At 42.7% G+C, this 14,147-nt stretch overlaps 1 protein-coding gene across 19 annotated transcripts in view; it reads left to right on the top strand.

Moving 5' to 3' along the window:
• The window catches only part of TENM2 (teneurin transmembrane protein 2), a 657,515-nt gene that overhangs the window by 314,014 nt on the left and 329,354 nt on the right, over positions 1-14,147 (top strand). For 18 of the 19 annotated variants that reach the window (XM_079145388.1, XM_079145390.1, XM_079145389.1 and 15 more), the window contains one exon: positions 7,915-8,124. The exons of the other annotated variant lie outside the window; for it this stretch is intronic. In XM_079145388.1, coding sequence (XP_079001514.1) covers positions 7,915-8,124 — 210 coding nt within the window. The remainder of the gene's footprint in view (positions 1-7,914; positions 8,125-14,147) is intronic. 19 annotated transcript variants of the gene reach the window in all.

The raw sequence follows: 14,147 nt of genomic DNA, 5'->3' as shown, positions 1-14,147 counted from the left end.
AAAAAAAAAAAAAAATAGCATTAAAAAAAATTGACCACTTCCAAGGATTCCTGTCCAAGCCATCACGCCTGCTCGCTCAGGGTGTCTCCAACCCAGCAGTATAGACATGTGACTGTCGTCTGTTGTGGGAGACTGTACCACAAATTGTAGAGTGTTTAAAGAGTCCCTGGCCTCTACCTGCTAGGTAGTGGTGACTCCATCCTCCCCACCCCCACATTGTCACAAGTAAAACATCTCCAGTCACTGCCAAGTTTCCCCTGGGAGTAAAAGTGCCCCATCTGAGAATGCCTGATCTAGCCTAAGATTAGCAATAAAGCTTAGCAGCCTGCCATTAGGAAGAAAGATCTATAAAAACATATAATATAGGGCCTGGAGTTGTAGCTCAGTGGTAGAATGCTTGCCTAGCATGTGTGAGGCACTGGGTTCAATTCTCAGCACTGCATGTAAATAAATAAGCAAAATAAAGTTTCATCAACAACTAAAAAAAATTTTTAAATATGATGTAAACATAAGAAACAAAATATATATATAGACACACATATCTATGTTTTCATTTTAAGATGCTATATTAATTGGGGGGTCATTTTTCCTCCTACAGTCTACAGTTTTGAGTGAAACTACTATCTTTGTTCTTTTTAAAAAACATTTTAACAGGTAGGCAAGAAATTGAATACCTCTGAATCAGGGTAGTTATATATAAAGCCTCAGTGATAGTTTGAGGGAGCTTGAAGCTTCTCTCCAATGCTGGGCTCTGAAAACTGCCATGGTACATGCTTGGTGGTCGATAGGTAGACTGTGCCTGTCGCATGTCTTCCCACTCTCTAATGCCCATGATATTTTTATAAATAGATCAGATGCTTCCCACCATAAGTGGTTTCTCTGGGCTCCCGTGTTTGATTTCTTCTTATTTAGCTGGAAGGGACTCAGCTTTAAGAACGTGCAGATCTTATTCCAGAAGCAGAGGCAGAACTGGAACTTACTTTTACTAAATAACTGTGTGGACAAGTCATTTTCCCCTTTGGAATGGGTGATCCATTTTGGGCAGGATTATATTGGTTCTAAGTGAAAGGTAACAATCCAAGCAGGCTTTCCATAAGATCAAAAGAGGGTAGGATGGAGAATAAATTAGTTCATATATTGAAACGATCAGGGACAGGGACGCTCCAGGCCTGGCTGAGTGCCATCAGGAGCATCTCCCTTCAGCTCTCCCTTCTGCTCCGCTCCTTGCTGACTCCATTCTCGGGCAGATCCTCCCCTTGACTAGCAAGATGGCTACGGCTGGTCCAGCTGCACCATCTCCCAGGTGAGAATAAAAACTCTGGCACAATGCACCCACAGTAGGTGTTTGTGAACCAAGTGGAACCAATAAACTTCAAGTATCTTTAGCTCCATTTAGTCCTTTGCACCTAGTTTATGTCAAGCCAGTTCTATGGGCTTTGTGGGTAATATCTCCGCTCTTCACATATCATCAGAGAGGTGAACGAAGTTGCTGGAAGTCACAGGTAAGAACACGAGAGAAAGCTCACTTTTCCTGACTCTAAAGGGCTTTCCATCTCTATCCCTCCTATGGGCTTTGGAGAACAGAAAACTGGATAGATCCAGAACCCAGGAATGGATTATACAATACAAAGACAGAAATAAGGCAAGCACAAAGGTAGAAATAAATATCTGCAAAAGCTAATTGGGTGATGCCATCCACTGGAGCTTGGGATTTGATTCAGGGCAGAGTAGGGAATGAGAACAGGTTGGTTGGCATGATGGAACCAACTGACAGATGAGTGGAGGGCAAAGTTGCTTGCACTTCAGGTCTAGGAAAAGCCCTTTGTAGTTTGTGGCGATACAAATCCTGCCCCTGGGGTGTGCTGCTAACCTCCCGGAGTCTCCGGTACTCATGGAACAACTGATAGCATTGTGAGCGTTGTTGGATGTCCATAGATAAAATAACCAGGACTGTGTTTAGCAAGGAAAAAAACTGTGCTGTGGCTTAGTCCACCTTCCCAGTGATGGAGAACAGGCCTGCAGGAGGCAGGGCGTCTGGCTAGTTGCTATGAAAGGTGCCTCGTGCCTCGCGCCTCTGCAGTGGTGGCCACGGGCTCCGAGCCTCTGCCCCAACAGAGCCTGCTATACCTCCATGGAGAACCCTGTCACATAGCCCTCCCACGTTCCAAGTGCAGAATTAAACAGTCTGACACCCTTTCCTGAATAGTATGTTTATGAAACTTGAGGGCCAGTAGAGCCACATCTGAAACCAAAATGGAACAAACAAAACTCCCACTGAATGCAACCAAAAGAAGGGCCTTTTCTCCAGGGTCCAGAGTATTTCTATTTACATAGAAGTACTGTAAACGTTTCTCACTCTTCTGAACTCCTTCAAAATGGGATTGTGCGTACGATTTATTTCACAGAGTTTTTTCATGGCAGTTGGGATTGAACCCAGGGTCTTCCACAGGACAGGTAAGTGTTCTACCCCTGGGCTGCATGCTCAGCCCTTTAGAGTAAGTGACGTAAGCCCAACTCGGAAGGTCAAGGGTCACATGTTTTCTCTCATACGTGGACGCTAGAGGATATGAAAGTTGGCAGGGAGCAAGGGGTATCATGAAAATCAGAGCGTTCAGTAGACTAGAGGGAAGGACCCAGGGAAGGAGGAGGGGAGAAAAAGGGAAATGCTGGGAAATGATATTGGCCAAATTGTATTGTTATGTTGTGCGCATGTGGGAAGAGTAACAAATTCCTCCACTATGTATGACTATAATGCACCGATTAAACACAGGCAAAAAACAAAGGTTTCACAAAAGTCAAATGTTTGGGGGGAAATGGACACTTCAGCCAAACATCTGAATTAAGGGCAGAATTGGGACTTATCATTAGCATGTTTAGGCCTCCAGCCATGTGTTCGCCTCTCTTAATTCAGTCCTTGTACAAGACTCAACTTTAACACAAAGCTGTCTTTTTTTTATTAAGTTCTTAAGCATAAGGTGCCACAGAGGATTTCAGTTTTTGGCTCAAGAATGTCCTTGTCTCTTACAAATCACCTGTTCTGTGTAGGTGTTCACCCTGATGTCCCTGTGGGGAACCTTGTTTCTGCCTCTGGTTAATTACCCTCACAGAGCCGCTCTGGGAGGGGCTCTGTGGCGCATTCCACAAAAGGACCAATGAGTTTGGAATTCACCTCTGGTTTGTTTGTTAGCAACCAATCCTGTCCAATGTGGGAAGTAGAGACTGAGCCATCCAGGACTTGGGCTTTGGAGTCACATGACATGGGTTTCGACCCCAGCTCTGCTGTTTGCTACCAGGGCAGTGTGGGGAAGTTAATCATCAAAGTTCCCTCTTCTTCACCTTTAAATGGGGAGGAAAATAGTACACACTTAGTTAAAAAAAATTGTGACTATTAAATTTGTGAAGTTTGAGTTCAGTTCTTAGTGGAAGACAAGATCACTCTCTGTTCATTAACTGGTAATAAGGTGGGGCTGACTTAGTCTTTGGATGCAGTATTTCTGGTTCTCAGTTTTGTTCTATTTTGTTTTGTTTTACTGTCTCCTGAGCATTTTTCTCTGCTCTGCCAAATATCCTGACACCCCATCGCTACGTAAATCAATTTTGTATTGCCTATGCTGAATACTTTAGTATCTGCTTACCATTGATCCTTTCAATAAGAAAGAACCAGTTGTTTGGAGTGAATTTCGGGAGTTGATCTCCAACAAGCTCTCTGACATAAATTAATGAATATATTAAAAGTAGTTGGGTAATGTGTACAATGAATCAAAATGTAGTCTGTAAAAATTTTTTAAAAAATTTAAAAAGTAGTTGTCCAAAGCAGCGATTTTACTGTTGGTTTTTCCTGTTTGTGGGGAGGGAGAAGAGACTGTAGCCCTTTAGTCCTGTTGAAGAGCTCTGAATTCAAATCCAGCTAAGGAGTTAATGGCACCTAATGGAAAGAACAGGGGATAGAGCAACAACACTTCCACCATAGATGGTTAATGATGAAGTTTCCAGGAATAATTGAAATGGATTAAGAGTGGGAACCCAGGGGGTAAACCACAGACAAGCTCTGTGTGTTGGCTACCTCTCCCAACTATGAGTCTTCTAACTGAGGCTATTACTGTGCCCAATGAATCCTTCTCTGCATCTGCAGAATCCTTCTCAACACGGCTTTCCTAACCATCTATCAGAATTAGCCTGAAATACCTGTCTGCTTCTAAGTCCTTTAATCAGAAAATTTTTATGAGTTAAAACTAGCACAAAATCTCATTCATTGGGAAACAGACCAGTTAGCAAAATTTGAACCAAAATCCCCATGTTTCAGGTCATAGGAAATCCAGACACACAGATAATTAGACTTTGATTTACATGTGTGCATAAGACCATATGATTTGATGAATGACATATTTCTGCCTTTGCATGTTTTCTGTTGTTAGTTTTCTGTATATTTGCTGGAGACTCTACTGATTTAAAATGGAACTTCCAAAATTGCTTGGTGATTGGGGGGTTCTGGCAGTACATAAAGAGGGGACCAGGTAGGTTCTTGCATGTGGCCTAGTTACCTGCCCATCCCACACTGTCTTTCTGTAAGAAGTTGTGGTCCATAAAGTGTGCTTGTGCTTGTGCTTGTGTAAGTTCCGGCTTTCTCCCCTGTACTTTGGAACCTGTTGTGTCTACACACATGGTCTCTGTCAGTTGGAGTAGTTGAGGGACAGGGGGGTGTAGTCTATCTGCACAAAATTAGCAAATAGAATAGCACATAGAGAACAGCATCCCCCTGGATTGGGGGAAGATCTAGGGACTGAGAATTTCCCATCATGGTAAATCCCAGCAAGCAGCATTGAAGGAGCCACCAACGCCCGGAATTAAAGGGGGCAGGGAAATAATAGGACTCTGACAGTTCCAGGCTCCGTGTTCTCAATCCACAGAAGTAACCCCCGCTCTCATTGTGTCGTGACAGTTCTTCGTTTGTCTGTATTTGTATAAATTAAAAAGCGTTTCTGTCTTGTACTATATGAAATGAATTCATGCTGAGCAAAATTTCAAAAAGTTCATGTAAAGAATGATTTCACAGCAACTATCATATCAAGCTCCTGGAAAATTGCACTTGAACTTCAGTTCCACCTCAGTCCCTCAAAGGAATTTAAAAATTGGCTTCCAGCCATCCTTGTTCTTTAACATGCAGTTTCAGATATGCCTCAATAGCACAGACTTTAAAGCCTATTGATTGTGACTCAAAATCTGCTCCCACCAGTCTTGCTGCTAAGTGGACGTCGATGTTGACTTCACAGCACCTGGCCAGGGCCCCAGCACATGCAGAAGCCAGGAAAGAGGCTGATGAAGGAGCCACTTTGAACTTCATAACGAAATTGCTAGAAAAACCTTGAACCCTGTCAGATGATCAGAGCTATAAATGGTTATTCAAAGAAATGTTTCTTACTTAAAATCTCAAGAATGCCTTGGGATTGAGAGGTGGGAAACTGAAAACCTGATCTCTCAGAAGTCTCTCTCCTTTTATGTCACTTTCTTCCTTTTCTGTTACTATGCTATTTAAACAAGCACCATGTGGAGTAATGGTGGGTAAATTTTGGAAAAAAACAAGCCCAAGTTTGACTCCTGACCCCTGTCACTCAACTAGCTATTCAATTTAATCTCTTTGTGCCTTAGTTTCCTCATCTTACAAAATGGGAATATGCTATTGTCTCATTCTATGGAATATATAATAATTCTAACTTCATGGGTTTATTTTGAGGATTAAGTGAGATAGTAAATGTAAAGAAACTAGCATATTGAGTGGCGCATAGTTATTGCACAATACACGTTCACAGTTGAAATAATAATGATGGTCGTTGCTGTTACAAGATCCATGGGAGAAGATGTTGATTAAATCTTAGCACGGACTCTGATTCAGCTCCAGATGATTCTGATGAAACTCCAGTGTGTTTGGTCTACTTTTGCCAGAGCTGCTGGCAAGAGTGTCATGCTTTATATTGCTCTCAAACAGCTATGAATGAATCGAATTTTTCAAATCAAACTCCATTTCTCCATTGATCTACTTCAGGGGTGATTCATCTTTACTTTGTTGTGTTGCTGGGCAGGGATGGCTCACATTGGAACTTTAAGGGAAGCTTACCTTCCATCTCAGAAAGGGGAGCAGGCTCATGGTTCCATGTCTCTATACCATTGTCATTCTGTGTTGTCACCAGAAGTCCCCTATTCTTCTTCAGGAATTTGGCCAGCATCACCGTTTTTAGGAAGTCTTTGTACTCTCCCCTCCACCCCCACCTGTGAGACTAGAGCTCACGTCCTTTTTCTCTGTTCCCACAGCACCATGTCATAACTTGCCACCATCCTATTCTTTATCATCTGGTGCTGAAATGACATATTTGCCCATCTGTCCCCCCACAGGACTGTGAGCTCTTTGAGGGCAGGATTGATGCCTCACTTATTTTCAAATCCTCAGCATCTAGCACAGTGCACATATATTTTTTTTAATCAAAATCATGTGCCACTAACCTTTGATGCACTCAATAATAAATGAGGAAATACAGTTATGAAAGCAATAACCAACACTGAGGGTTGGATGTGCCTCTACATACATTGTCCCTCCAAAAGCAGGAAATACTCTTCAGGCTCAGGCACTTCTGCCTGGGTTGAGACACTAACTTGACGTTCCAGTTCACTTTCCCAACATCCTGCCCTTTCCTGCACATTGCCAGCCTTAGGGCATATCTCATGGGCTGCTGTTCTTGGCTCATTTTCCTGAGCTTCCCAAATGAACAAACCAGCAGGCAAGCAATTGCAAAGACCCCAAGATGTAAGGGTGAAGTAGGTGAACATCCGCATGCTGATTATCCTTGCTCAGCAGTTCAGCTGCCAGGAGCTCCCTGTCATGAGAAGAGAGGTTGCCTGCTATAGCTTCCATGTGGGAGGAGAGCTTCTCGACCCAAGGCAGCTCTAAGTTTCTGCCCACTTCCTGCCAGACCTGGCTGCTGCTCCTCATGGTGTGGGGTGGCTGAGCTTCTCTTCATAGGCACTCCCTCACAGTGTCCAAAAAACACTCCTGGTGCAGAGTAGGGGCACTGGCCAGCTGTTAGGAATGTAAATATGGCTCCCTTTCCACCTCTCCTCCACTTCTACCCCAAACTCGTGGATTTGGTTTCATCCTACTTCATTTTTGTGTTCAGACATTCAGCAGGTGATCATCATTGGGAAGATGTTGGGGCAGCAGGGCTGAATGACATGGAAATTACTGCAGGTAGTAATAAGAGCTACCAAGAAATTCAAACAGTCTAAGAGATTAGAGCAGGCAGGTCGGCAACTCTCAAGAAGACCCATGTGGAAGGTTGAATGAAAAGCAGACACAGGCTTGTGACTATTAGCCAGGTGGTGGGGCAGAGGTGTGTTCCACGTAGATGGGACAGAGAGCATAAAGACGCTGGAGGTGGGATGGCTTGGCACATTCAAGCAACAAAAATAAAGATGGCTCCATTGGCTGGAGCATATGGGGTTAGGTGAAGAGTGATGAGCCCCTATTTGAAGCAAGGTGGAAGAAACAACTATGAGCCAGAGTAGGCAAAATGGGTAGGTCATCAAAGACTTCAGATTTGTATATATAGTCCATGGAAGCCACTGGAGGGTGCTAGGTCAGGGAACAATGCCATGTGACTCATGTCTATGAAATGCCATTCCAGCCACTGTGAAGAAATGGGGACAGTGAAGAGTAGATAGGTTATTGCCTTTTTCTGTAATATACAACTACCTGTGGTATGAATATGGACTGTTGAAGAAACATCAAAACACTCTTTAATAAAACACATCTGGAGCATTTCACTTAAAAAAAAATTGTATTGTGAGCTGGTTTCAATGTGACTTTCTTGGGATGCTCTCATGACACTCATTGCTGACCTCTGACCCCTCTGTCCTCTCTCCCAGGTCGGCCCATCCCACCTACATCCTCGTCTAGCCTTCTCCCATCTGCTCAGCTGCCTAGCTCCCATAACCCTCCACCAGTTAGCTGCCAGATGCCATTGCTAGACAGCAACACCTCCCATCAGATCATGGACACCAACCCCGATGAGGAGTTCTCCCCCAACTCCTACCTGCTCAGAGCATGCTCAGGGCCCCAGCAAGCCTCCGGCAGTGGTAAGGAAACTGTGGTGTCTGCATGTGTGCTGTTTCGTGCGTGACATTCCTGATCCTCCAGCAAAATGACCACGATGAAACAAGGGCTGAGAAGGTGGGGTGGGGATCATCAAGGTGAAATGCATTTGTCATTTTGTGGCATGACCGTCCCGGGGTGCATCCACTGAAGGTTGCAGTTACCAAAGAGGCATTCCTCATCCTTAAAGGCTTCAGCCCTCTTCCACTGGCGGGAATTTGCCTGTGGCTCCACGTGAGAGCATGCGCGTCTCAAAGGTGAAGTGCAGAGAGACGCTGGAATACTGAATTTTGTATTACTGTGATTCTGATCGTAGCTGCATGACCCTGGACGCCCTCACACACCCAGTCTGTGTGCGTCTCAGATCCCTTGTTTTTTGATAGCTGACTTCTGACTTCGTCCTCCTTGCTTGTTTGAGATGATTTTGCGATGACGATGTGTTCCCTTGACATGAATACTGAATGTCTCGCCAAGTCCACAGTGTTTGGGGTGTGACCTCTCCTGTGACCCTCCGCTGGGGCCACTTCACTTGAATTTAACAAGCTGATTGTGTTGTACTATGGTAAACACTGGCTCGAAATCCATAGTTCTCATTTGGGTTTTTGCATTCACAGGACAGAGAGACTGGATACAAGGGTCTGTCCCACTTTGAGGATTTTGTGACTCCTGTTTCAACTCACAATCACAAAATCTGAGGGGGAATTGTCCTGGGACCAGTCATAGCCAGACCTTATCTGTTTCTTCTTTTGGTGAAATGTTCATATAAACCTGAGAATGAAGGAGTGGGTAGTATCTAGAATTGGCTCTTCTGTAGCCCAAGGAGACACAGTGGCAGAAGTCAGCTTGTCTTGGAATTGTCTTCTAAATTAACCTCTCATGACATTCACTACCATAGCCCACCCTAAGGAACAGAGAGCTTTCCATGCCAACAATGGTCTTCCATGAGACTGTGTTGGACTCTGTACGTGAGTCTACGCCACCACTGGCTTCAACCCCTCCAATTAGGAAGGACCTCCTAAGTACATTTAAGATGATTCACTATGTGGATGGAATGATGGACTGCTACTCAGGATGGCCCATGCCCTTCTTCAAAGCCAGGCCTGATATATTTAGTAAACTCATATTCTTTTTCAAAAAAAAAATTACCTAATCAAATCTCTCATCAAATGAGCAATCCATTGTTGATATTATGAAGGCCTTTAATCTACCATAAATCTTTATTAGAACTCATCAGAGCTTCTAGTTTGAGAGAAATGTGATTATGGCACTCTTAAAATGACATTACATCATTGGGGTGATTGGTTTATCATTTGGAGAAGAGACATCAATCATAACTAGCATAACCACACAGTAAATGAATTCAACCTTTCTACCGCGGAACAATGACACTGTAATTGCTCAAAATCAGGCTTAAAATGAAATCGGAAAATGCTCTTTCTTCAAATATGATGTTAACTTAATGGAATATATTATGAAAAATCATGTTTGAGGAAATTCTATATAATTAAAAATATGTGGAAATATATTCCCTTTTTTCTTTCATTGGAACCTGATTTTAGCTACAGTCCTTTTTTTTGCTGCAGAGATTATGTTGCATTTAATTGAACTACCCTCGCTTATGTTTTGCTGCTTTTTATTTCATACTATGTAATCGTGATGAATATTGTATTATGAAGGACAAGAGGCTTTTTAAATGAGGTGCACCTGCTGATAGCTTTTTAAAAACAGACAATTATTAAGGAGAAAATGAGCTTTTAAAAACTACATCCTTTTATGCATATATGGATACCCAAGCGAAGATGATTTCCATAAGGGAGGTCAGTTTGTATCTCTGGGCCATCTAGAATGTTTTCTTAGTGATAACACAGTGAGTGATTTCTTTTCTTTTGGACAGTGCAGGAGATTGTCAGTTGTTGATTGGGTATTTTTGTTGGCTTTATGCCTAATCAAGACCTCATTTTGGTGGACACAACAGATCTGTGTGTGCAGAGTCAAACTTATCCATCTTTCATCACTTACACCAATTTGTTCAGTTCACTTAAGACGATAGTGGTTTTAGCTTCAGTAAGAGGAGAAAATATCACAGAAAAATGTAAGGGACCATTTTCATCCCAAACAAGACCTTGCTGATATGATTTCTTCAACCCAGGGGCAAAGACCCAATTAGACAATACCATTGTTTTCAGGGAGAACTTACACGAGAGTGCATTAAAACTCCTGCCCAATAGTCATTCAAAATCCTTGACTCTGGCTTAGCTAAAATGGGAGCAAATTGAATTGGAGTGTGTGTGTGTGTGTGTGTGTGCACGCACATGTGTGTGTGTGTGTGTGTGTGTGTGTGTGTGTGCACGCGCGCTTGTGGAATGGATTTGGGGTCCAGGGCAAATTGGGGATTCTATCAAGATTGGAATGCAGTTGCCATGAATTTAAATTTGACATAAAGGATTGAAAATAGAGTTTGACATAGAAGATGCAGAGTGCAGAGCAGTGCCTGAGTGTTTTGAATTGAGTTTGATGAAAGGGGCTGAATTTTTCAAGAGATGTCAAAGCATCAACAAAGCACCTATGTGTTTGGGTGTGTTACATTTAGCTAGTTAATTACACAGAATATTTTTAAGTTGATTCCTTGGCAATGACCTTGTGTTCTGAAGATCAGGTAGCAGTTGGTCTTTGTCTTTTTCCTAGGTGAAATAAAACACCTTCTAGCTCATTCTGCTCATACATGACAGTAAAATCTATTTCCTGCTCTCCTCTTATTGTTATTATTTGACATTGGTGAAGCCCGTTATTAAGAGAGTCACTGCACAGGTTTCCTGCCCAAGGAGATGCTGTTCTGGAGACAAACTGGACCTAAAACACAGTAACTTAAAAGCTTTTGTCCAACATGAAAGCAACAACAAAGTTGCACCTTTATAACTTGACCATCATTTTCTATGACAGTAACGCCTTCTTTAGTGGACAGTGCTAAAACCTCACCACCTTGCAGCTACATTGCGCTAACCCTCAATATACACCCATCAAGCAGATACCCAGGTACAGGTATCAAGGTGCTTGCAAACAATGGTCTTTTCCTCCCTCTCAAGCACTTGCTCCCAGGTAGCTGAGCTCTGGCAGGAGGCCCATCTGCATCTCCCCATTCTGACCTTCTGCCAGAGCCCGCTAGCTCTGAAGACGTTTCTTGTATACAGAAGCATAATTTCAAATCCTATGAAATAAGTCATCTGGGAAAAAATCTGGATCCCAGCAGCAGTGTAATGGAGGTTCCTGCAGATGGGAGAATGAGACTGCCTTTCAAACCAGAATAGAGTTTGTACTCTGCTATCAGCATGCAGGCATAAAACATACCAGCAGCCACATTATAATCTGAAAGCATTAGCCTCCCTTTCCTCCATAGAAGGGTGAGTCTTCCTTTTCTATAAAGTCTAAATTCACTAGCGACATCAACTATACATAAAAGACGTAAGCAGAATGCCTCTGCTAAGTCCCTTCCTGTAGATACTCCGTGGCAAAGGAGATGTCCCAGTCAGAGTCTTCTTTGTCACTGAGCATGTTAAAGCTACTCCTATCCTTTTTAAAAAAGGCAATGCCTTGGTAAATTTGAAATAAAAATAGTACAAGAAAATCAGAATGTTTCAGGCTGCCTAGGGTCGTCCAGGAATTCAATTGCCTAAATTAAGATTGTCTTATTTATCTGGCGTCAGAAAGCCAAAGAGTGAGTCATTCATTCATTCATTTTCTTGCAACTCTCTGCATAATTTGTGACAGCTTAAAACAATTGTGTTTTTAAACAAAACTCTAAAACTATAATCAGATGACACAAGAAGGATAAAGGAAAAATTTTGGTAGAAAAGAATACATACACACTCATCCACATAAATTCCTATCCCATTATTTAAGATAGAAAACTTGATTCTAAGCTCCCTAGCAACCAAAGGAAAAAAGGATACAGACAACAAACAAGACACATAATACTCAAAGATGAAAACAGATCAATTGCTTCAAGGAAATTTTGGGAAATTTCACAGTGATGCCAGAAAGAAATTTCTCACTAAGGAGGTCACGTGTACGTTCCGGATGACTGCCTTCTCAGCAACGCACCCGCAACTTCTGGTCAGAATTGCTTATAACCTCCCCCAAGATATTCTTTAAGGCAGAGTGCGCTTTCAGTTCCAAAACTGTTCGTGGAGTGAAGCAGACATTATGACCTCATGTACATATATGACTGCATGACTGATGTGGTCCTACAATATGTATAATCAGAAAAATGAGAGATGACCCTCCATTTAGGTATGATCTATCAAAATGTATAAATGCATTAGAACAAATTCAAAAATTAATGATTAAAAACAGTTTTGCAAATGCTCAAAGATTACAGCCCAAAGACAAATTTGACTTGATCCATAGATAAACCTTAATTCACCGAAGGGCCCTGGGAACTGCATGTCCTAGAGGTAATATGTGATCAATATCATTGCTCAGACTACATTTTAGGGGAGGTAGAAGACTGAGGCTATAGTCACTGTCCAGAAACTCAAGAGCTGATGGCCTCCATTACACATTTATCTTGACAACCCTGTAGTGGTTAGGAGTGAGGGACCTGCAGGAAGGTGAAAGGACTTCCGCTGGACGGCCTGCTTCCCACTGTCCCCTGGGCTGGACTTGGGATGAGAAAGGAAGCAGCCCATGGAGGATGTTTTCCTAAGTTAATGAAAATTTTAACTGTATTTTTCTTAGATTTGAGAAAAAAAAATTCTCTACATGTTATAAATTGTCTTGGTTTTCTAAGTAGATATGCCTATTGTAATCTAATTTAATTTGGGATTTCCCAAAACGTTTGTAGTAAATGTTATGCATATTAATGACTTCCTTCTCACTTTTCCATCCCAGAAGCCATCGTACATGGTGGGTTTGTTTGGTCCACCCCTCCTCATGTTCCTCACTTCAACTTCTTAGCCTGCTCTTTATACACTATTCTTTGTCTGCTCAGCTTCTCTCCTTTCTTTAGGGACCCCCCACTGCAGTACCCCTGGTGGCAGATTCATAGTAGATTCTCTGAAAGCATTTCATGAACGAATGAATGAATAAATGCACATCTTTGGTTATCACCTTCCTTTTATCAATTTACCGATTTTCATCATGTATGATGTGGAAAAATGGAGAATTCCAGGGGAAGAGGACAGATTAAATGTCCCAACTGAGGGGAATATGTGGACTTTACTAGATAAACAGGACACACCTGTTTTTCACCCAGAAAAACGAGTACTCAGTAGTTCATCTTTAAATGACAAGGTTTTGTTACATTTTCAATACATGTCATGACAAGTAATGGCAGAGCCAATACCAAGAACCACGGGAAGACAAGCAGCAGCTCAGGTCATGGAGGCTGGACCTGGTGGGCTGGACTTGTCTCGGGGAGAGCACAGTTTCCAGTCTTCGTGTTAGAGACAGGAAAACAAGTTCCAATGTCATTTGCTTCCACGACTTGAACACACAAGCCTCTGGGTTCCAGGTTCTTGGCCAGGACCCTTGGTTGGCTGGGTCCAGAGGTTCAGAGCTACCTGTAACTTCTTCCTGCTGCCCAAGCAACAGTTTGGCCAGTTTGGCCCAGCCTGCCTCTCCTCTCCTCTGGAGGGGTTCCTAGCCCACTCGTCAGTGTGGGCCCAGTCCAGAGTGCTGACTCCAACCTTCAGAGACCACAAAGTCATCCCTCACTCTTGCCCCAACACCGGGCCACTCAGGACTTGGTTTTCAGCTCAGGGACCTTCTCCCTCCATGGAAGGTAATTATGCTAAGCACATATATACTTGTCCTTATTTGCTTTTAATTAATTTTATTATAACTTATTGCAGCCACTGTCGTCATCTTACCCATTTTACAGATGAGAAAACTGGGGCACCAAGCAATTAAGCAACTAGCTAAGGTCACAAAGCTGGAAAACCAAGGACCCAGACTTCAATCCCTAATTGCAGAAGGCATCCTAATTGCAGAGATTTTTCTCCCCTCCTCT

This window comes from Sciurus vulgaris (assembly GCF_902686455.1).
Source record: "Sciurus vulgaris genome assembly, chromosome: 6".
NCBI classification, from domain to species: Eukaryota; Metazoa; Chordata; class Mammalia; order Rodentia; family Sciuridae; genus Sciurus; species Sciurus vulgaris.
This window is presented reverse-complemented; position numbering and strand designations above follow the sequence as displayed.